This window comes from Anomaloglossus baeobatrachus, chromosome 1 (genome assembly GCF_048569485.1).
Source record: "Anomaloglossus baeobatrachus isolate aAnoBae1 chromosome 1, aAnoBae1.hap1, whole genome shotgun sequence".
Lineage (NCBI taxonomy): Eukaryota > Metazoa > Chordata > Amphibia > Anura > Aromobatidae > Anomaloglossus > Anomaloglossus baeobatrachus.
In genome coordinates, this window is record NC_134353.1 from 612330966 (window position 1) to 612353953 (window position 22988).

General features: G+C 45.3%; 1 protein-coding gene across 1 annotated transcript in view; it reads right to left on the reverse strand.

Moving 5' to 3' along the window:
- LOC142314781 (fructose-1,6-bisphosphatase 1-like) overlaps window positions 1-21932 on the reverse strand; it is a 32296-nt gene extending 10364 nt beyond the window's left edge. Inside the window, exons 1-3 of the mRNA XM_075352499.1 lie at window positions 21629-21932; window positions 11272-11407; window positions 3938-4100 (exon numbers count right to left, since the gene is read on the reverse strand). Coding sequence (XP_075208614.1) covers window positions 3938-4100; window positions 11272-11407; window positions 21629-21932 — 603 coding nt within the window. The remainder of the gene's footprint in view (window positions 1-3937; window positions 4101-11271; window positions 11408-21628) is intronic.
- Window positions 21933-22988: the final 1056 nt, after the last annotated feature.

The following is a 22988-nucleotide window of genomic DNA, read 5'->3' on the forward strand; positions in this document are numbered from 1 at the left end:
AATTGACCCACACTTTTATGTTGAAAATTTATTAAAATTTAACTGAGCAACATAGCTTGTTGGTTTGTAAGATTTATGCATCTGTTAATAAATCCTGCTCTTGTTTGAAGTTTGCAGGCTCTAACTTATTTGCATCTTATCAAACCTGCTAAATCTGCAGGAGGTTGAAGACTACTTGTAGGCACTGTATCTAATGCCATCATTTGTGATATGCCCAGGGCCATATATCTAATGCCACCATCTATGATATGCCCAGGGCCATATATCTAATGCCACTATGATATGCCCAGGGCCATATATCTAATGCCACTATGATATGCCCAGGGCCATATATCTAATGCCATCATTTGTGATATGCCCAGGGCCATGTATCTAATGCCATCATCTGTGATACACTCAGTGTAATAATTATGCTCGCGTGCCCTTTACTCGAGTGGAGCAGGTTGGATGCTCTGACGGACTCTACTTGAGTAAGGAGTATAATGAAAGGCAATTATTGGGCAGTCTGGCTCGCTGCCCACATACAGCCAGCCATATAGAGAGCATTTCCAGGGGAGGGTGGGCTGTTTTGTATTTTTTTAAACACTGCATCCGAGCACATTGTTTTTACCCCCTGTGAGAGCCATTCAAAGACTGCAAGCAGCTCTCAAAAGGGTGCCAGCTCCCAGCCTTCACTGTAGGGAGCCAACTCTTGTGTGGGATCGTTCACAAGGACACATCCAAAAACCCGAGCACCCCGACGCTCGATCGAGTATCCAGCAGTGGCGAGCAGGCTCACTCAACATTAGCTCAAAGCCATGTAACTAATGCTGATCATGTGTGATACACCCAAGCCCTGTATCTAATGCCCACCGTCTGTGATGTGCTATTATACCACTGCTCCCATAGAAGTGGACGGAGTGGGGGGGGGGGTCACACATTACACCACTGCTCCCATAGAAGTGGACAGAGCAGGAGGTCACACATTACATACACTAGATACAGTGTATCTAGTCACATCCTGTGTGATACACTCCACTGAGCTCTATATGACTCATTGTGTTACACTCTGGTTATCTAATGGCAACATGTTATACACTCCGCGTATCTGACCCCAGATTATGATACAACGAGCAGCGCCAATTAACAGAATTTGTGCTGCCAGCTGTCCTCGATGACACTTTCCACATATCAATATCACTTTGCAGTCACCATCAAAATGGCTCCGCACTGTGATCCTAAACTTCATCCTCCCTTACCCTTTTGCAAACACCCAGAAGGGGAGGAGAGGAAACATCAGACACGTGAACAGATCAAACCCACATTTACTGCAGTGGTAATACAGGCTAGTTGTACACTAGATTTGCATGGCAAATTTCAGCAGCTGCCCTCTCTAGTGTTTAAAAGTGGAAAATATCAAAACTTTAAAAATTATTTTTCAAATTTTTTAGTCAATTAAAAACAATGATAATATTTTAGAAAAAATGAGACCAATAATATTACTTTACATTTTTTCCATTGTTGCAAAAACATTTTTTTTGGTGTGGGGGATGTACACCAAACTCCTCAGATCTTAGATATTTCATAGTTTCATAATTTAATTTTTGACCTTCTTGAAAAAGCGCCTAAGCGAAACGGACGTTGAAGCCTTCCTCCACCTCCCCGTCCTGCCTTTCACCAGGTAATCTCTGGCTCCTTGTATTTCCGTGTCAGCGATGCCATCGGCATCTATTCACACCGTTCCCACTGACACGGTCTCTTACTTATAACTGCCTTTCACATAATCTTTTCTTATACTCTTTCCAGTACCCTACCTTCCCCCCCTCCTTGGATGGTCCGGTCTGCAGTTGCGCTGCTGTCCACCATAGCAGCATTTACTTTTTCATCTACCCTTTGGCATTCCCTGTGTTATACATGCATCTGGGCTGTCTACCATTCATTTACCCCTTTTACTGCTGTGGTCGGCACCGGTGCTTCTGCTTACCGTATCATCCTACCCCCTTAGCAAGGGGCTGTATTGGTCACGTTGTTTAACGTTTGGCCAATTCCCTACTTTATTTACTATTGGTCTTTATTTTATATTTCCAATTGGGCCATACAACCCCCTCCTTTTTGCAGCCTTACTCTTGTGACCTATGGTTATTATTCTTTTTGTACTATAATCCAAGGGGTTCTTTTAACCATTGGTAGGCTGCATACTTAGTGACTTCTGACCTTATCCTCTTGACTCACGACTATACACATTTTTGTATTATGTACATCTTTTGTGGTTTGGTCATGACACAAGTTCTTTGCAGCCTTACCTCTGTGACCCACGGCTAATTATGGTCTGCCCCCCGACCAGTGGCGGGCTGCACCTGCATTGATTCCCGGCCGTACTCTCGGGATTCACGACTACCTTGCAGCTATTTGGTTCCATGTAGCCTCACCTCCCTGACCCACGACTAGTTCCCCTTGGTTACTCACTTTCCCCTCTCCCATTTTACTTTAGCCTCCATTGAGCCGTCCACTTGGCTCTTCTACATTCCTCTCATGTGGCAGGGTTAACAGGGTTGGTGTTTTGGTTTTATCACAATTGTGTTCCCTACTGTATTCAACCTTGTCTTCCATTCACACCTCTGTGGCCTCGATTTTATTATTTTTCTTGCAAAAAATCTTTGTGACTGTTTTCTACCAAAGAATAAATATTTTGATAATTAATATTCCTCAATAAATATAACTTTTTTGTATAATATAAGTGCCATTTTCTTCTTTGTTCTCTTTGTATAACATGTTTTGGTTTGAAGTTGGCACTCCTCCTGTGGGAACCTGCGGAGTGTTTCCCCCAGAGTATTGATTATTTAGCCATGTATGTTTTGTTTACAATAGTTTCATAGTGTAGTTAATAGTTTATGCAGTTTGTATTGTGAAATCTGGTGACCGATCCCTTCAAAATTCACCTAAAGAAGCACTCCCACTAAATGTTTTATTAATTAAATCTGTGTATATATGCATGTAATGTAGTCTGAGTGTATTAATATACTCACCTATCGCGGCTTTCTCTAGCGTCCATTTCAATTATCCTCCTCCTGTCAGTGACATAACCCCCGGCAGACTGTCCAGGTCACACTGTGCTCTGCATGACCCGGATGTGGCTTTTACATTGCAAGCCTCTGGAGTGTCCGAAGGAGGTTCCATAGACTTTCATTGTAAGAGAGACTTCCAGCACACGCAGAAAGCACAGAGTGAGCTGACTAGGCGCAATTACTGTGATGTCACTAAGAGAAGAAGAAATGCACTGGATACCGGAGAGAGCAGTGGTTGAGGAGTATATTTATTTATATGCTCACGCTAAATTACGTGTGTGTGTATATACACACACACACACACACACACACATATGTGTCTATGTGCCTATGCACAGTGTACACAGAAAACTGCCAGCCAGTAGTGTGGGTGGGGTTATACAGAGCTCAGCATTCAGAGACCTGCTAGATTTTCAACAGATAAAACAGCGATTTTATCAAAATTGCAGCAAGAAGCTCAGTATCAGGGTCTCTGCCCTTACATCATGCTGCGCTCAGATGAAGAAGGAAAACCTGGTAACAGATACCCTTAAAATCACTGTCAGCTGAACGCTGGTTTGACCAACAGCTCTTTCTCCTGACTTCTCCATATATACTAATAGTAGAAAAAAAAAACCTGCTTAACCCTTACCTCCCCTAACATAATCTGTTGGTGGAGAGTCAAGACTTTAATGTGCATAAGGGTTTTTTATCAATACATAATCTAATAATATGAAAGGAAAATAATGAAATATATGAATACTTCCCTAGTATTCATTGCAACAGTGTGATGTAAAACTTTGTAAATGAGAAATTGCATCAGACTGTTGTCATTGCAGGAAGCCATACGGTTGTGCAGCCCATCGCCCACTATATGGATACAGTGTAAATAATGTATTCAGATATGTACACACCCTCTTATCACCATCCACAATAAGGGCATGTGGGTCTTCCTCCGATACCAGGACACAGGTACTGAAGGAGGCCTTCAACATATTGACAACGAGGTCATTGGAAAGGACGTCCAGCTTCTTCACTTGGTCTCCTGTTACATTAGTGGACCCAGCAATTCCGTATCTGAAAAGAAGCATTTATTATAAAAAGGCTATGCAATAATAGATCAGATATAGTCTTTACAGCATGGGTGAGCCTCAGCTACTGTATTTACATGAAATCTAATGTATACCTGTTAGTAGAATTGAAGGAAGAAGATTATAGAATTTAATATTCACTATGCAGTCATGTACTAGTTGTGTAGACCAAGGGCTGAAGTAAACGCGTCAAAGACTGCGCGTAGGGGCGGATGGTGAAGTGGTTCTTTTCCCAGCTGGGAAACAGCGCAGGATGAATGACAGGAAACACAGAACATAAAGTACAAAACCTGTTCAGAAATGCTTATTGGTTTCATGGTTAACTGGCACCATGTAAGATGGTTAACACTAAGGGGTACTTTGCACGTTGCGACATCGCTAGCATCGGCTAGTGATTCCGAGCGCGATAGTATCCGCCCCCGTCGCACATGCGATATTGTGTGATCGCTGCCGTAGCGAACATTATCACTACGGCAGCTTCACATGCACTCACCTGCCCTGCCCAGCGACCCGCCTTCTTCCTAAGGGGGCAAGTCGTGCAGCGTCACAGCGACGTCACATGGCAGGCGTCCAATAGAAGCGGAGGGGCGGAGATGAGCGGGACGTAAACATCCCGCCCACCTCCTTCCTTCCACATAGCCGGTGGAGGCAGGTAAGGCGATGTTCCTCACTCCTGCGGCTTCACACACAGCGATGTGTGCTGCCGCAGGAACGAGGAACAACATCGTATCTCCTATGGATGCGACATTATGAAAAATGACCGACGCTACACAGATCACTGATTTTCAACGCTTTTGCGATAGTTTATCGGCACATCTAGGCTTTACACGTTGCGACGTCGTTACCGGCGCCGGATGTGTGTCACTTTCGATTGGACCTCGACAATATCGCAGTAGCGATGTCGCAGCGTGCAAAGTACCCCTTAGAATTGTTACTGCATTGGCTATGATCTTTACAAACCAACGTCAATAGAAATTCCACTGAAATGGTGGAATAATTAGAGCCTGTGATCTTGTGGCTCTCTCCTACTTGGTAGCTCTGCCTGCTAAACTCCTAAATGATACTGCCCGGTTTCATGCGGTGGCTTTGGTCAAAACAGGTCTTTGCCAACTTCTTCTAAGGACCCGCAGCATCAACTTCTGCAAATGTTGCCCTCTACTACACAGTCAGCTCTTAGGCCACCTTTAAGAGGTAGATATGGAGTAGCAGTACCTAACACACACACACACACACACACACACACACACACGTGTGTTTACACTGTACGCAAAATTATTAAGCAGGTTGTATGTTAGAGAATGTTTTTATTATTGATCAACAACTATGTTCTCAATCAACCCAAAAGACTCATAAATATCAAACCTTAATATTTTTGGAAGTTGGAGCAGGGTTTTTTTTAGATTTGGCCATCTTAGGAGGATCTGTTTGTACAGGTAACAATTACTGTCCAAAATTATTAGGCAACTTAATAAAAACCAAATATATTTCCATCTCACTGGTTTATTTTCACCAGGTAAACCAATATAACTGCACAAAATTTAGAAATAAACATTTCTGACATTCAAAAACAAAACCCCCAAACCCCCAAAAATTTGTGACCAATTTAGCCACCTTTCTTTATGATGACACTCAACAGCCTACCATCCATAGATTCTGTCAGTTGCTTGATCTGATTACGATCAACATTGCGTGCAGCAGCCACCACAGCCTCCCAGACACTGTTCTGAGAGATGTACTGTTTTCCCTCCCTGTAGAGCTCACATTTTATGAGTGACCACAGGCTCTCTATGGGGTTCAGATCAGGTGAACAAGGGGGCCATGTCATTATTTTTTCATCTTTTAGACCTTTACTGACCAGCCACGCTGTGGAGTAGTTGGATGCATGTGATGGAGCATTGTCCTGCATGAAAATTATGTTTTTCTTGAACGATACCGACTTCTTCCTGTACCACTGCTTGAAGAAGTTGTCTTCCAGAAACTGGCAGTAGGTCTGGGAGTTGAGCTTCACTCCGTCCTCAACCCGAAAAGGTCCCACAAGTTCATCTTTTATGATACCAGCCCATACCAGTACCCCACCTCCACCTTGCTGGCGTCTGAGTCGGAGTGCAGCTGTCTGCCCTTTACGGATCCAGCCACTGGCCCATCTCTCTGGCCCATAAAGAGTCACTCTCATTTCATCAGTCCATAAAACCTTTGAAAAATCAGTCTTAAGATATTTCTTGGCCCAGTCTTGACGTTTTATCTTATGTTTCTTGTTCAAAGGTGGTCGTTTTTAAGCCTTCCTTACCTTGGCCATGTCCCTGAGTATGGCACACTTTGTGCTTTTTGATACTCCAGTAACGTTGCAGCTCTGAAATATGGCCAAACTGGTGGCAAATGGCATCTTGGCAGCTTCACGCTTGATTTTCCTCAATTCATGGGCAGTTATCTTGCGCCTTTTTTGCCCAACACGCTTCTTGCGACCCTGTTGGCTATTTGCCATGAAACGCTTGATTATTCGGTGATCACGCTTCAAAAGTTTAGCAAATTTCAAGACTGCTGCATCCCTCTGCAAGACGTCTCACAATTTTGGACTTTTCAGAGCCAGTCAAATCTCTCTTCTGACCCATTTTGCCAAAGGAAAGGAAGTTGCCTAATAATTAAGCACACCTTATATAGGGTGTTGGTCATTACACCACACCCCTCCCCATTACAGAGATGCACATCACCTGATTTACTTAATTGGTAGTTGGCTCTCAAGCCTATACAGCTTGGAGTAGGACAACGTGTATAAAAAGTATCATGTGATCAAAATACTCATTTGCCTAATAATTCTGCACACAGTGTATACACACCTATATCATGCTCCTTATCTTCCTTAAAGAAGTGGTTCACCCATATTTATTATTGGTCACAACGATATTATGTTGAGAAACAAGGTTTCTCTCAAATACCTTGTGTTGTCAATAGCGCCTGTCAGACTCTACTGTGGTCCGCTCATCCCTATCGACTGAGCCCTGGGCTCCGTGACCTCAGGAATCCGGTGATGTCACGTCAACTTCCTGCTCACCTGGCATCACTGTGGCAGGCCCCAGTCTTCCTGAGTGACTGGACTGTGGGCAGACTTTCACCGCTCATGACAGCCCAGCATCCCTCCTGCTTGCACGCTCTGCAGCGAAGGAGCAGTGAGCAGGGAGGTGCTGCGCTGTGATGCTGCGCTGAGATGAGCAGGGAAACTCCGCTCACAACCCAGTGACTCACGTAGATTGGAGCCGGCTGTGGTGATGTCAGGTGAGCAGGAAGTTGATGTGACATCACCGGATCCCTGATGTCATGGAGCCCGGGGTCAGGTGATGGGAAAGAGCAGTCCGCAATAACGCCCCTCACAGGCACTATTGGTAACACAAGTTATTTGAGAGAAACCTTGTTTCTCAACATAATATTGTTGTGGCTAATAATGAATATGGGTGAACCACCCCTTTAAGTGGTGCAGGTCTACGATACAGGGTTTGACCCTACTGCACCTACATGTTACTTCTGATCCTAAGTACCTCAACAGTGTCACACTCATAGATTGCACATATATGCAGCTCCAGGTAAGGTAGCCAACATGTACCCTTTTTATCGGTATATAAAAAAGGTAAACACAGCAAACCTAAGAAGCTATAGTGCAGTAAACACCAGCCACAGTCAACCAATAGTCTAATGTGTATGGAGGTGTACCAATTCTCCCTAAATAGAAGGTTAAAATCTTGTAAACCGAATTTCGGACTGCTGATCCTTTTTTTCTCCAGGACATAAACCAGATTATTTTGTCATCTGCTCTCTCACAGAGAACACAGGAGCACTCGGCAGAGTGGATTGTTCCTCTGAAAGGGGCACACGGGAGCGAACCGAATCCGAACTATTACGGTTTATATGGGGGGACGGGGGACTACTAGTCATCTCCAGTAATTAGCGCCATCATGGAATTTTCTAACCTGGTATGGGACCATTTTTGAGCATGTTAAATTAGAAGGAATTCAGAAAACATTGGTTGTTGAGTTACAAGATAAATAGAACACTGTAAAAGAAATTCCAACTACATCTTAATGCATAAGACACAGATAAAGATTTGTCTGTGAATATTAGTAATTTCTGGAACCAAAGTGTCATTCAAATTAGAAAAACCAGTAAGTATTTATTTATAAGAGTTGAATTATCCAATTCATTGACATAGAGCTAGGCAAACAATGTGTTCTGGCAGTAGAACTCTATTCCGGGTTTGTCTACGTCTAGGTAGACAAACAACAGAAGGACAGGGGATTGGCTAGTCAAAGACAACTCCCCAAGCCACATACACACTTTGTGCAGGACAACACAGAAAATAATAGATTCTCCTGGTGTTAGCAGAACATACCACTTTTTAAGCACAATTCTTCCTTTTTGAAGGCATTAGACCTAAGGATTGTCCAGGGGCTAAAAGTAATCTTGATACCTACAATGGCTGGAAATAATCACTCAACCAATCGATGACCACAGCGGTGACCTACTTCAGTCAGTGATTGACCGACAGGGCATTTATGGCCAATGATGGCAAGTAAGAACAGGACAAGGAAGCAAATACAAGCAGGAACGCAAGCTGTGTCATGGGAATTGGGGGTAAGGGGGGGGGGGGGGGGAGAGGAGATTGGAGGGGTGAGCCCTTTTAAAAATATCTTTTATTCTCTGGACATCTTTAATACTTGATCTTCAAGAATATATTTAGAAAACAAAACTATTACCTAATGTATTGGTCCATAACTTTTTATAAGACATATTTGTATAGGAGTCGTAATCAACTTACAGCTAGAGGTTACATATAAAGGGGTTACCCAGCCTTATACAAATGTTTTACAGAAGGCTCTTGATTTTAAGTGGCCAGCAATTGCAAGTGCAGCTAATCAGTGGCCAAAGTGGTCATGTGCTGTATTACAGCTATTGTAGAGTGGCGAGGGACCGCTGTCATGGGCAAAGGATTGACTCCGGACAGCACAGCACGCTACATGAAATGATTGGTGCTGGCTGGCCATGTGGATTTTTGTCGTGTGGGCTGCGATCCCATGCAGGGAGCCTTCTGCAACTGAGGTCGGCTGGCCAGGACCGGATGAGGACTCATATTCACAAGGGCACAAGGGGACCAACAGTTCTTTTCAAACAACACTTCACCTGATGGTTCATTCTATGCAACAACTTCACACTCAAGATAGCGGGCACATATCTTACAGCACATTACAGTTAAGTACAGCATTATCAGACATAGTTCAAGTTCCCACCAAGTTTCTTCTGAGATTACTGGTCCCCTATGACTCCCAAGCACAACCCCAGCGTTAAAGCACAGTTTGTGATAGTCATCTTCGCTTCCTGCAGTCTCATGTCCAGTCTCCTTAAGGGTCCCATCATGACCGGAATAAAGCTTAGCGCTCCCAGACATCTACAAGGAAACTACTCAGGTTGTCAACTACATTCATACGCTAGTTGAGATTAATCCAGTGATTGGACGGTTAGGGTATGTGCGCACGCTGAGTTTTCGGTGCAGAAATTTTCTGCATCAAAAAAACGTACCTTGTGGCAGAAAAACGCACCAATAACTTACATGCTGCAGATTTTTTCTGCACCCAAAACTGCACAGAAAAAAGATGCAACATGCTTACAACATTTCAGAATTCTCATGGACTTTGCTGGCATAAGGATAGACATGCAGATTTGGACAATAATCTGCAAAATAAACTGCACCAAATCTAAATAAAAAAAAAAAAAAAAAGGCAGCGTACGCACGCAGCCTTAAGAAGCCTGGTCACTAGAGTCTTGTCTTTTGAATATTATTGGCTGGGGCCACGCCATTCAAGGATCAGTCTCTCGTTTCAACGCTGTTCACACTCCGTGTCTCAATGACAATTGGAGGTTCACACTATCTTGCCTTCTGCCTCCTCCTCTTCTTCGTTGCCACAAACCACCCACTGTATGTGACCTACATGACCGACTGACTATATGTCCATCCCTTTCACTCACTAGGTTTTCACTGGCTCTTCTAGAATGAACTGTCATTTTCTCTTTCACTTGACCCCTCCCATGTTGGGCTAGTCCCAATCCTTAACGGTTGCTTACCCTACAGTCTGACAAATTCATGCTATACAGTACACTTTATACTGTACATATCATTACTAATAATTATCACACTATATCACAATACAATTCACATGACACAAAAGATGCAGGACATTGCTCACATTACAAGACAATAGCTCGATTGGTGTTTTCAGGGGTAGGAAAGCAACAGCCATAGTCCACCATCTTTACACTATCATAGCTCCCATCCCTGAGCAGTGATGCTGATAGCAAAATAATGCGTGACCATATAGACTGATGATTGGCTGCAGCGGTCACTTATTAGTATAAATTGCCCAAATAAATTACAATTTTTAAAGAGCATTTTCCATACAACTTTAGTAATACATTTATCCAATTACGTTCCTAAGACCTTTACCCTCTTTACAAGCAGGTAAACTACAGTCTTTGCAGAAAGTAAATTCCACCCCTTGTTAGGCTACATGCAAAGCTGGTTATCTGTATTCCTTGCTTGGCGGTGTGGGGGTCAAAGGTTAATAGGTAAAACGTTTTTCCTCAGAGCTCTGTTTTGCAGCAGGAGAATGTGGACACGGGTAAATAACACAGTTTACTTTCTACAGACAATGGATATTTCCCTCCTCACCATCTCTATAGGATAAATGCAGTCTTTTGATGAGTTTTGGTTGGTTTGACCTGGAATCGCTGACTATATAATGTCTACAAGGGTTAAGGTTTGCCATCACTAAGCAATTTTTAAACCAAAAACTTTGACGAGCCTAAAATTTAAAGGACATATAACCCATCATACCAGTCACATCTAAGCATTAAAGGCACTCTCAGAGGACCTAGAGACAATGTAATGATACCTATTCATCCAAAACCAACTCAATAGATGATAAACTTGAGGATTTACATTCCACACACAGAATCATGGGCATTGGTCCAGTTTCTTCTCACTAGTGATCAGTTTGGCCCCACATGCAGTTACACAGGAGCATTTGCCAGGTAGAGGATCGTTCCAGTCAGAAGAAGGAACCCTCAGGCAATGGAGTAGGAATCAAGAAGTGTTCAGTAGGTTGATGTAGCATTACCTGCAGTCTGAGCATAGATTACGGTGCTCCCTTCTCCAATGGTTCCTTCTTCCTTTACACACACTATGAGGAAAGCCCTGCAAGATGACGTGACCATCTCTCCCTCCACCATGCCTGGGAACAGGATATGATGCCCCTCAGACGGGGCAACCTCGCTAGCGAGTTCCAAAACGTCCAAGCTGTCAATCCTGTGATCAAAGGTCTAAGCACTGTGTGGCCCCTACTCCATCACGTGGTAACTACAGACAGACTAGGCGTCACAGCAAACAAACGGAGCGCCTGACCATCGCAAAAATAAAAATCACAGACATTTGTTTCTTTTCTATATTATCCCAAGATCTACTGCCTAAACTCTTCCCAAACAGGAGATCTTGGGGGACAGATATTTTGAAAGGCATCAATAGCAGCGTATACCACTCTCCTTATTGGGAACACATCCCTGCTACTGATAGAAAAAGCCTTTACGTCAGTCTCATAGAAGTGAATAGAGCAATCGTCACATGTCATGTACCCTATCGCTCCATTTAATAAAGAGGTATAGAAATCAAGACAATAAAGGAAATGTTATCAGTGATATTAACAAAATCAGAAAAAAACCATACATAAAGGTTTAAAAAAAAAAAAACAAAACAAAAAACCACCTTAAGGCTTTGTGCACACAGTGGATTCAACCTGTAATAGCCTGAAAAAGCCCTGCTGAAAAACCCCATAAAATGAACAGTGCACAGCAAGGTTAAAACGACATTGCTGTGCATATGTTCCGTCACATCTTTTAACTAATTCAAGGTTGGGAAACCCTGAAGCGATTAAAAGTAGTAACATGTTCATTCCTTGGGCGCTTTTTTTGGAAGCTACCCACTGCAAACAAAGATGGACGCTCTCTATGCATAGTACAGAGCAGGGTAGCTACCACAAAAACACCTGAAAAGACACTGTTGAAGCCGCTTCAGGAAAACAACCACCGTCATCTAAAAGGACACCCTGTGCACATACCCCAAAGGACAAGATGTGCACAAACCCAAAAAGATGTACTATGATACACAAGAGTATGGCTACAATTAAATCCAAAGAGACAAGTAACAAGTCTCTATAAATATTAGAAACACCTTTGCTGTCACATAGATACGTTGTTGTATCGATTTTCTATGTTAGATGATTGTCTAAGGCTACTTTCACACATCAGGTTTTTCCCATCAGGCACAATCCGGAAAAAAACGGTTAAAACGGATGCGGTACCGCATCCTTTTTATCCCCATTGATTTGCATTGTCGCCGGATTGTGCCTGATGACCTTGCGTTGCATCCGGCTTTTTCCGGATGCGGCTTAATTAATGAATGCGGTGGCCGCATGGAACGTTTCATGCAACGTTTTTTGTCTCATTAAAAAAAAACAAAACAAAAACGCACAGTGTCTGGTGGCATGCATCAAACGCCGGGAGCATGTACCGGATTCTCTGGCCTAAGAAAATCGGTGCGAGTGGAGTGCGATAAAACATCGCACTCCACTCGGACCAATTCTAGCCTGTGTGTCAGCGCACATGAGTGATTATTTTCTCAGTCCTAATCGGACCGAGAAGACAATCGCAGCATGCTGCAACTGTAATGCGAGACTCTTTTCTCTCACACCCATTCAAGTGAATGGAGCGAGGGAAAAAAAAAAAAAAAAAAAAAAAAAAAAAAAAAACGCACTGCACTCGCGGTACACCGGTGCACCATGCATGCAGAGCGAGAGTCGCAATAGCCGGCTACGGAGGAGAGAGGGAGATAAATCCCACCTTCCCCTCCTCCGTGCCAGCCCGCCCCTCCTGAGAGCCGGCCCGCCCCCCGCAGCTGTGGTCCGCTCCCACAGGCTGACCGCAGTCGCAGCGATACTAGCATGACACTCGGCTCCTGCTGGGATGATGCGTGCGGGAGTGCCGGGGTGCGTGCAGGGATGATGCGTGCGGGAGTGCCTGCGTGTGCGGTGATGACGGGGGGTCTCTCCCTCTCAGCTTTAAAAAAAAAACAAACAAAAAAACGGATCTGTCGCATCAGTTTTTACACACTCTGACACGGATCCGTTGCATCAGGCACAAACCGGATTGTGCCAGATTGCAAAAAACTGATGTGTGAAATTAGCCTAAGCCAAGAACAGGTGTACTCGATAAAATCCCAGATCGACAGATAGCGTCAAATACAAATCATAGCCTCATAGGCAATGACTAATAGTGTGTTATTCAATTACTACTAGGATTATCTGTGTTGTATGTTGGAGCGGTAGTAACACCAACGATATGATATAATGCAGAGGTAACACCAGTAGCACTAAAGTATGCCCGGTGCGCAGCATAAGGCAAAAGAAAGAAGAAATGTAAAATGGATTTGCTAAGATGAAGAGCAAAAAAATATTAGAACAGTTGAAAAAAAATTCTCCCAAATATAACCACAGAAGGATTTGTGATTGCATGGATACGGTGTTTAATTATTCAAGAACAACATCTACAAGGAGTTTGTATGTTCTCACTGGTTTGTGTGGGTTTCCTCTAGGATCTCCGGTTTCCTCCCACACTCCAAAGACATACTGATTGGGGCTCAATCTACAGTGCATCCCCTATGGGGACAGTGATGATGTCTGTAAACTGCTGTGGAATTAATGGTTATGTTTAAGTCAGAAAAATAAATAAAAACATGAATACTGTTTGAATTGATATGCTTGACTGAAAGCATCTGTGTGAGTTCAGGTAAAGAAGTAAAGGAAGCAGTGCTGGGCGGGGAATAGAGCTAGAGTGACGGAGGCTTCAGATCTACAATAGCTCTAAAGCCTCATTTATCAATTAAATTGCTGATTTCTCAGTAACGGAAGAAAGGACTGGGCATGTAAAGGTGTTGGTGGACGTGTCTTGGAAGAACCTACATGCACAAATAACTTATCTTGTGAAATCCTACTGACAGATTCCTATTAAGCAAAATATTTCAAGATTGTATAAAAAAAAACAAAAAAAAACAAACCTATGGTTGCTGCTCCTTTCCTGTTGCACATAAGTGTGGAGAAACGCGTTGCACATGAGCTTTCATAAAACATAACATTTCATTTGACACTACGGCTCGATGTTACGACAGCTCATGTGCAGGATATGTGGTCAGATCAGGCTCAGAGGAACATGTGGGATTTTCAACAAGAACATATAATGGAGCCATTGTATATAGCTGTAATAGAGTACCAGAGACGAGATGAGCTGCAGGCATGAATGTGTTAATGGCCACATGCTCAGTCCTAGTGAGCTTAGCCGTGACATCTATATCTACAGTAAAGCACACCACACAAAAGGGTTTAGATATATTCCAAAAAGACACCGGAACAAGATGGAGCCTGCACAGGCCTGCAGATTATTACTCCACAGCCCTGTGCATACAAAGTGAAAGCGATCATAACACAAACAAATCCGGGCAATGTGCCTGTGCTGGGTAGTCCGAAGTCCAGTAATAAATCATCCTTTCCTAATGCCTGGTGTGGGGCTCATTACTCCATATCATTCATGCTTGGTAGGGTCAGACACATTCTGGAGAAAAATCACTGGTCAGAATCAGCTAACAATATCTACAGAACTGTGATGTGATGAGTAGAGTTGAGCGCGGTTCGCGGTTCGAGGTTCTCCAGTTCTAGGCTCGAGTGATTTTGGGGCCTGTTCTAGATCGAACTAGAACTCGAGCTTTTTGCAAAAGCTAGATAGTTCTAGAAACGTTCGAGAACGGTTCTAGCATCAAAAAAACAGCTAATTCCTAGCTTGGTTTCCGCTGTAATAGTGTAAGTCACTCTGTGACTCACACTATTATGACATTTCAGTGTATAGTGTGCGTGAACAGCGCCTTCAGATCACTGCTGTTTCTATAATGGCGATCGCCATTTTTTTTTTTTTCCTTGTCTTCCTTCCCTAAGCGCGCGCGTCTTGTGGGGCGGGCCAGCATGTCAGCCAATCCCAGACACACACACAGCTAAGTGGACTTTTAGCCAGAGAAGCAACGGCATGTGTGATAGGATGTCCATGTCACATGTCCCTGCATTATAAAACCGGACATTTTCCTCCAGGACGCCATTATCTCTTCTGCGTCCTTGGTGTCAGACATCACTGTCGCAGCTCCGTCCTTTGTCCTATAGCCGATACAGCTGTATGCGCTGCATACACAGCGTTAGACAGCTTAGGGAGAGCACTTTCTAGCAGTCCTTTTAAGGGCTCAAACCGGCAGGGTCAGAGCCATAGGTGACAGGTCCTGAAAACAGAGACAGCGTCTGTGTAGCCAAGGTCAGGGATTTCGTCGCTGCATTTCCCCATTAGGAGGGAATAGAAAGGCAGGCTTCCTTTCCTCTACCCAGAGCCCCACAATCCTGGCACTGTACCCTCCTGTCCTCTGCACACTCCAACTCATTGTAACTAAGCCATTATACTAGCAAACACTCAGTGTACCTAGTGGCATACAAGAAGTGGCTGTTGTACTCCATTAGTGCCCCACTGGTGCAAATCTATGTGCAGCACCTGTGCAGGACACCCTCCTGCTCTGTTTTTAATAAGCTATAATGATAGCAAAAAATACTGCCATTTAGTGGCATCATAGAACTGGCTGTTGTATTCCATTAGTGCCCCACTGGTGCCAAACTATTTCTAGCACCTGTGCAGGACACCCTCCTGCTCTGTTTTTAATAAGCTATAATGATAGCAAAAAATACTGCCATTTAGTGGCATCATAGAACTGGCTGTTGTATTCCATTAGTGCCCCACTGGTGCCAAGCTATTTCTAGCACCTGTGCAGGACACCCTCCTGCTCTGTTTTTAATAAGCTATAATGATAGCACAAAATACTGCCATTTAGTGGCATCATAGAACTGGCTGTTGTATTCCATTAGTGCCCCACTGGTGCCAAGCTATTTCTAGCACCTCTACATGACACCCTCATGCACATTTTGCTACGCTAATGTTATAGCAAACTCAGGGAATTCATTGCTGCATTTGATAATTCGGAGGGATAGAAAGTCAGGCTTCCTTTAGCTTTTCCTTCTGTTCATAGACAGCATCTCCAAGAGCAATTTCCCCTCCACGTCTAAGTGTGGAGAGGCAGCTAGTGCGCATGCGTGTGCCGATTTACCCCAGCTGCAGCCTAATTACAGTGTTTCGCCTAGTGAGTATGCTCAGCCTGACTGTGCCATTCCTGACGCTAAGTCTTCATTTCGGGATACAGCGCATGCTCCCACACTAAGTGTGAAAAGCCTCTTTGCACAGGTGCTTGCATTCCGTGCCGGGTCTAAGTCCTGTTTTGTGCCTAGACACCATGCTAAAGCTGATAGTCTTTTTTCAGAGACTGTATTTCATGCTACTGAGCATGCTCAGGCACTTACTGCATCAGAGACTAGGTCCGGTAATGAACTCTTTGGCCCTGCCCCTGATGTGGGGGTCCCATATAGACCACAGGGCATCAGGTGTCCTCCCAAATGGCTTGCAGAGGCCCACCCCTATGACTTGTCACCGCATTATTGATGGTCAGACGATGACTGGTGAGGTGTTTGGGTCATGGCAGCCATGAGGTCATCATTGAAGTTGCGGTTCCAAATAGGACGCTAGTTATGCCACTCATGACGTGTCACTCTGCTTTTGTCTCCAGGAGGTGCATTGTGGTTCACCCTGGTTTGGGGCGGACCCAGGTTATAAAAGGGGCTGGAGCCAACAAGGAGGTGCGCAGTCTTCTATTATGCTCCGAAAGAGCACACCTCCATGTGTTGAACCCATTGCGGCTTTAGGCCAGAGGTAGGCAGCGATAGGGTGTCGATGCAGGCCACCACCACAGTTGGTAACGCAGAACGGTTAAGACCAGCTCCTGTCCTACCAGTCCTGCTTGTGCAGCCCAGTGGCATTAACAGGCCTGCTGCTGCTGATGCGCCTGCTGTCCACAGGTGTGCCCCTACGCACACGGTCAGCGTACTCAATGGCCCCTGTGTTGTTAACAGGGAGTTCCTGGGCTGGGTGGGCATGTGGACCCTGTGACGCTAACAGGGCTCCCAGTCTCCAGATCCGAATGGGGTCTAACTCGGTTCAGGCTACTATTAGTTTCATAGCCACACAGCTCTGTATCCTCCACCGAACCTTCCAGTTGCCAACCTCTCCTTTTCCAACTGGAAGCACGGTGGACACTGACTGCTGATGGGGATATATACCTTTCTCTTTCTTTTCTTATTAATTTTCGTTATATAGCGGTAACATAGTATATACCACTTTATCCAAATCTGCCAGTCCCACAGTAACAGATGGTGTTTCTTCAGCAAATGTTACTGTTGCTTAACCACCAAATCCACGGACCAAAACTTTTTTCCCCTTTCCAACACACCTGTTCCCCTTTCCACCAGCATCTGTCCTTTTTCAACTCATTTTGGTATATGACCAAAAGTGCAACTCTGCAGGGACACCGTACTCAACGCCATCTCAGCACAGCAGCCAGCCCTCGGTCCCTCAGATGTGGACAAGGAAAAGACCATTTCCTCCTATCCATGACAAAGCGTTGAGATTCACTCTGTGCAGCACTGGTGTTTAGTGGAAAAGTAGATGCGCACCACATTCTGCAGATACTCCTGTATACGTGCGTCCATTTCTATGGCAGGAATTATTTTGCCAAATTTTGTCTTGTACCGGGGATCTAACAGTGTGGCAACCCAGTATTCTGGATTACTTTGAATTCGTACAATCCGAGGGTCATGTTGTAGGTAGTGCAGCAAGAAGGCGCTCATGTGTCTTGTGCATCCAGGAGGACCAAGTCCTTGGTGTGTTGGTGGCAGAGAGGTGAGAATCGTGCCTCCTTCCTCTGCCCTCTCCCCCCAACCTCGCACAACCGAAATGTGAGCAAGCTCTCACTCATCTGCTGAGTCTTCCATGCCCATCGCCAGTTCGTCCTCCATTTCTTCATGGGCTCCTGCACCTTCCTCAACACTTTTTGCTGATACTATGCGCCCTTGTTAATCCCTCTCCCTCACCATGACTGCCGCATAGGTGCCGCTGACCATCTGGACCTCGTAGATCTTGTTATCCCTTCCGCATATGACTCCTCCTGTACTTCCTCCCCTTCCTCTTGTCCCAACACCTGACTCCGAATAATAATTACAGTGTGCTCCATCATGTAGATGACCAGAATTGTCACGCTGAGAATGACATTGCCAGTGCTAAACATCTTCGTCGACATTTGTAAACTGTGTAGCAGGGTGCATAGGTCCTTGATCTGACACCACTCCAGCAGCGTGATCTGCACCACCTCTGGATCAAGTTATCCCAGGCTATATGTCATAACGTATTGCAGCAGGGTTCGGCGGTGCTGCCACAAACGCTGCAACATGTGCAGATTCAAATTCCTGCGTGTGGGCACATCGCATTTCAGGCGTTTAACCACCAGACCTAAAGACTTCTGTAGCGACGAAAGTTGTTGAGCTGCTGTGTGCGCACGATGGAAGTGAGCACATAGCGAGCGTGCACGCTGCACAAGGCCATGTAGGCCGTGATGGTGTTTTAAAAATTGCTGGAGAATTAGGTTCAACACGTGAGCCATACAAGGCACGTGTGTCACATTGCCCTGAGGATGGCCCACAGCCAGGTTTGCATCATAGCCGCACACGGCTGTTAAGTCACCAACGGAGTCCGCTCCGTCAATTTGTACTCCGGTCGCCAGGTGACAACGTGTTCCTTTCATGAATAGTGCTGATGATGGGAGAGGAGTCGATGCCAGCGGCGCAGGTGGACGCAGGTTATGCTCACCCACTGGGCTGCATTACCTTGACAGATGCAGAATCTCTGGCTGAATGTAGCTGGTGGGTATCTCACAGATGAAATACCATCATTCAGCTACAACCAATGGGAAGACACCACACCCTTTTTTATGCCCATCCTGTCTGCAGACCACTGCCAGACATAGCTCTGCTTTTACCCCCAGTTCAGTTTTATGATTTTGTGTGCTTGTTACCTGACTACTTTTCCTGCTTGCTGTTTATGTACCTTGTTGGCCGATCCGCATTTCACCTCTGCTTGTTTTCTGATTAAGTCCTGGCCGTCCCATTCTGTTCCTGTTCCTCAATTAATGTTTTGACCCTGCCTGACTACTATTCTCTGGAACTGCAGCCTTCCACAGGTATTAATCACCTTGGGCCCTGTGCAATTCCTAATCCCTGTATAGGGGTTAAAGGGTTTCAGGGTTCTAGGGGTGCTTGGTGAGTGGCTTCCCTCTAGCCTATCATTTACAGCCCATCTGAGTGTGTGGATCAAGGAAGGCGTTACACCGTGCTCTCTGCAGAAGGCCATGTGGGCCAGGATAGTGCTTTAAAAATTGCTGGACAACCAGGTTCAACACGTGAACCACACAAGGCACGTGTGTCACATTGTCACAGCGAAGGGCCGCACCCATGTTTGCATCATTGTCGCACCCGGCCTTCCCTGGCTGCTGGTTGAGTGGAGACAACCATTGATGAAACTCGGTCTCCAGAGCTAACCGTCCACAACTTCTCAGCGGTGTGACTCACATTTCCCATACATTTCAAAGTAAAACTTTGACCGCCTGATGGCATTGAGCTCTGCTGCCAGCATAGTAAGGAGGTGTGTGGTAGTCCTTGTGCGCAGTTACAAGGAAGGGTGGCCTGACCACACAGGGTTTGCGCCAAGGTGGAGGACCCACACGAGGTTGAAGAGGCAGAAGCAGTGTATTAACTTCTACATACAGAAGAAGGATTGAAACAACTCGTGGGGACGGCAAGACTTGTACAGCAGACCCTTCTCCATCTCTCCCCACAGTAACCCATTGCCCAGTCAGCGACATGTAACGCCCCTGTCCATGCTTACTGGGCCAATTATCTGTGGTGAAATGCACCCTGTCACACAGAGTTTCTCAAGGAATCAGTGATGTTTAGTGCGACATGCTGGTGTAGCGCGTGCACGCCTTTGTTGGAGAAGGAGTGGCGCCTGGGCATCGGCTCTTGGGGCACTGCGATGGGCATAAGGTCTCGAAAATCCTCGGTTAAAAAGGTTGGAAAGGCAGCATTTTGGTAGCCAACAGTTTCCAGATGCTGAAAGTCAACCTCTAAGCCATGTCATGCCCTTCTAAAAGCATGTAAAACACAGCGAGGGGACTCCAACCACAGTCTCCCTCGTTTCCACTAACTGGGCCACACACACCCCACTTGACTGGCATCGGTTGAGCCCCCTTTTGAAAAAGAAAAAGATGCTTTGCATGAAGCACTCTCAAAAATACGCGTGCCTTTCCCGTCCCCTGGCTGACCCAGGGGAAGAAAAGTCCTCTGAGAGCCATGACTTGTTCATCTTGGTTCTTTTAGAAACACAGCGAGGGGACTCCAACCACAGTCTCCCTCGTTGCCACTAATTGGGCCACACACACCCCACTTGACTGGCATCACTTGATCCCCTTTTCAAAATGAAACAGATGCTTTGCATGAAGCACTCTCAAAAATACGCGTGCCTTTCCCGTCCCCTGGCTGACCCAGGGGAAGAAAAGTCCTCTGAGAGCCATGTCCACATTGTCAGTGGACAGACACGTGTGCTTATCTGCCAGCAGACCCCCAGCAGCACTGAAGACAGGTTCCGAGAGAACGCTGGCTGCAGGACACGACAAGATCCCCAAGGCGTACGTGGCGAGCTCAGGCAATTTATCAAGATTGGAAGCCTAAAATGAGCAGGGCTCAAGTTGCACAATAATGGAATCGATGTTTCCTTGCATATACTCATATATCTGTGTGTCCTCCTCTTTTTCCTCGTCCAGCTGTTTTGTTTTCGCATGAGTATATGTCCTTGTCACTTTCCCATGTGTTTGTGTTGTGAGTTTTTTGTCACCTTTTGGACACCTTTGAGGGTGTTTTCTAGGTGTTTTTCTGTGTTTTTGATTGCCTGCCATTGTTTCCTATGCAGTTCGAGTTCGGTTCGTCGAACGTTCGACGAGCCGAACTCGAACGGGACCTCCGTTCGGCGAACCGACCTCGAGCCGAACCGGGACCGGTTCGCTCATCTCTAGTGATGAGGGGTAACATGGATGTCACATCTCCAGCTGCATGATGACACTTTTCTAAGGGCGCAGTTAGATATCAATTTTTCTTGCACACGTCTGTCCTTGTTTTTTAGGGATGGCATTGCACTCACACCAGGGGCGAACATGACATTGGTGCAGCCTGTGCGGCCACACAGGGGTCCAAAAGGTTGGGGGTCAATTACCACCTCCAAAGCAGGTAGAATTGTGCATTTTGATGAGCTTTTGGGCTGCAAGGGCCCATAATTTGTTCTTGCACAGAGACCTTTTTCTGTCTGTGTTTGCCTGTGAGTCACACCCATAGAAGACTATGGGGTACGTCTCACACCCATAGAAGACTATGGGGTACGTCTCACACCCATAGAAGACTATGGGGTACGTCTCACACCCATAGAAGACTATGGGGTACGTCTCACACCCATAGAAGACTATGGGGTACGTCTCACACCCATAGAAGACTATGGGGTACGTCTCACACCCATAGAAGACTATGGGGTACGTCTCACACCCATAGAAGACTATGGGGTACGTCTCACACCCATAGAAGACTATGGGGTACGTCTCACACCCATAGAAGACTATGGGGTACGTCTCACACCCATAGAAGACTATGGGGTACGTCACACCCATAGAAGACTATGGGGTACGTCACACGTTCGATTTCTTTCCTCGGACTGAGTGTTCAGCATTACAGCACATAGAGTTGTCTGATTGTTGGATCAAAACTACCAATACAAATATATTGGTCACTGAGAAAAAAAATCTGACAGCACTGTGATGCCTCCCGCGTGATTTGTTTTTCATCCGAAAAAAACTAATATAACCTTGACCAAAACTCTGATGGTAAAAACTGACACACTGACTGATGACACACTGATAAAAAACACTGATGAAACTTGGACCATTTTTCTGATACAAGATAAACCACTGATGTTGTATGAGGCCTTAGGCCCCGTGCACATAGTGCGTATATGGTGAGTTTTTTTTACCTCAGCATTTGTAGCCAAAACCAGGAGTGGAACAATCAGAGGGAAGTATAAGGCTATGTGCCCACGTAGCGTATTTTCATGCAGTTACGCTGCGTTCTGCACAGTAGCGTAACTGCATGCGTCCTCAGCACAATCTATGAAGATTCTGCCTAATCCATGCCCACGTTGTGTATTAGAACGCAGCGATTCGGCTACTGCCGAAGCGCTGCGTAATAAAAAGCAACATGTCACTTCTTTCATGCGCTTTGCATGCAGCCCCTGTTCTGTCTATGGGAGAGGCTGCATCCAGAGCGCATGAAATCGGCTTTTCATTACGGACTGTTTCTGCAGCGATTTGAAGCGCACTTGTGCTGTTCAAATCGCTGCAGAAATTTCTGCAGGGCCAGAACGCAACGTGGGCACATAGCCTAACAACACGGGCACCACTTCTGTATTTATCACCCACTCCTGGTTTTCCCCTACCAATACTGAGGTAAAACACTCATCAAATATGCCACGTGCTCACGTTGAGTTACAAATACTGAGGTAAAATACTCAACATGGGCATGTAGCCTTATAAATACTGAGGTAAAATACCAAATACTCAACGTGTGCATGTGGCCTTAGGCAGGCTTTACACGTTGCGACATTGCTAGCGATGTCCAGGGCGATAGCACCCGCCCCCGTCGCACATGCGATATGTGGTGATTGGTGCCGT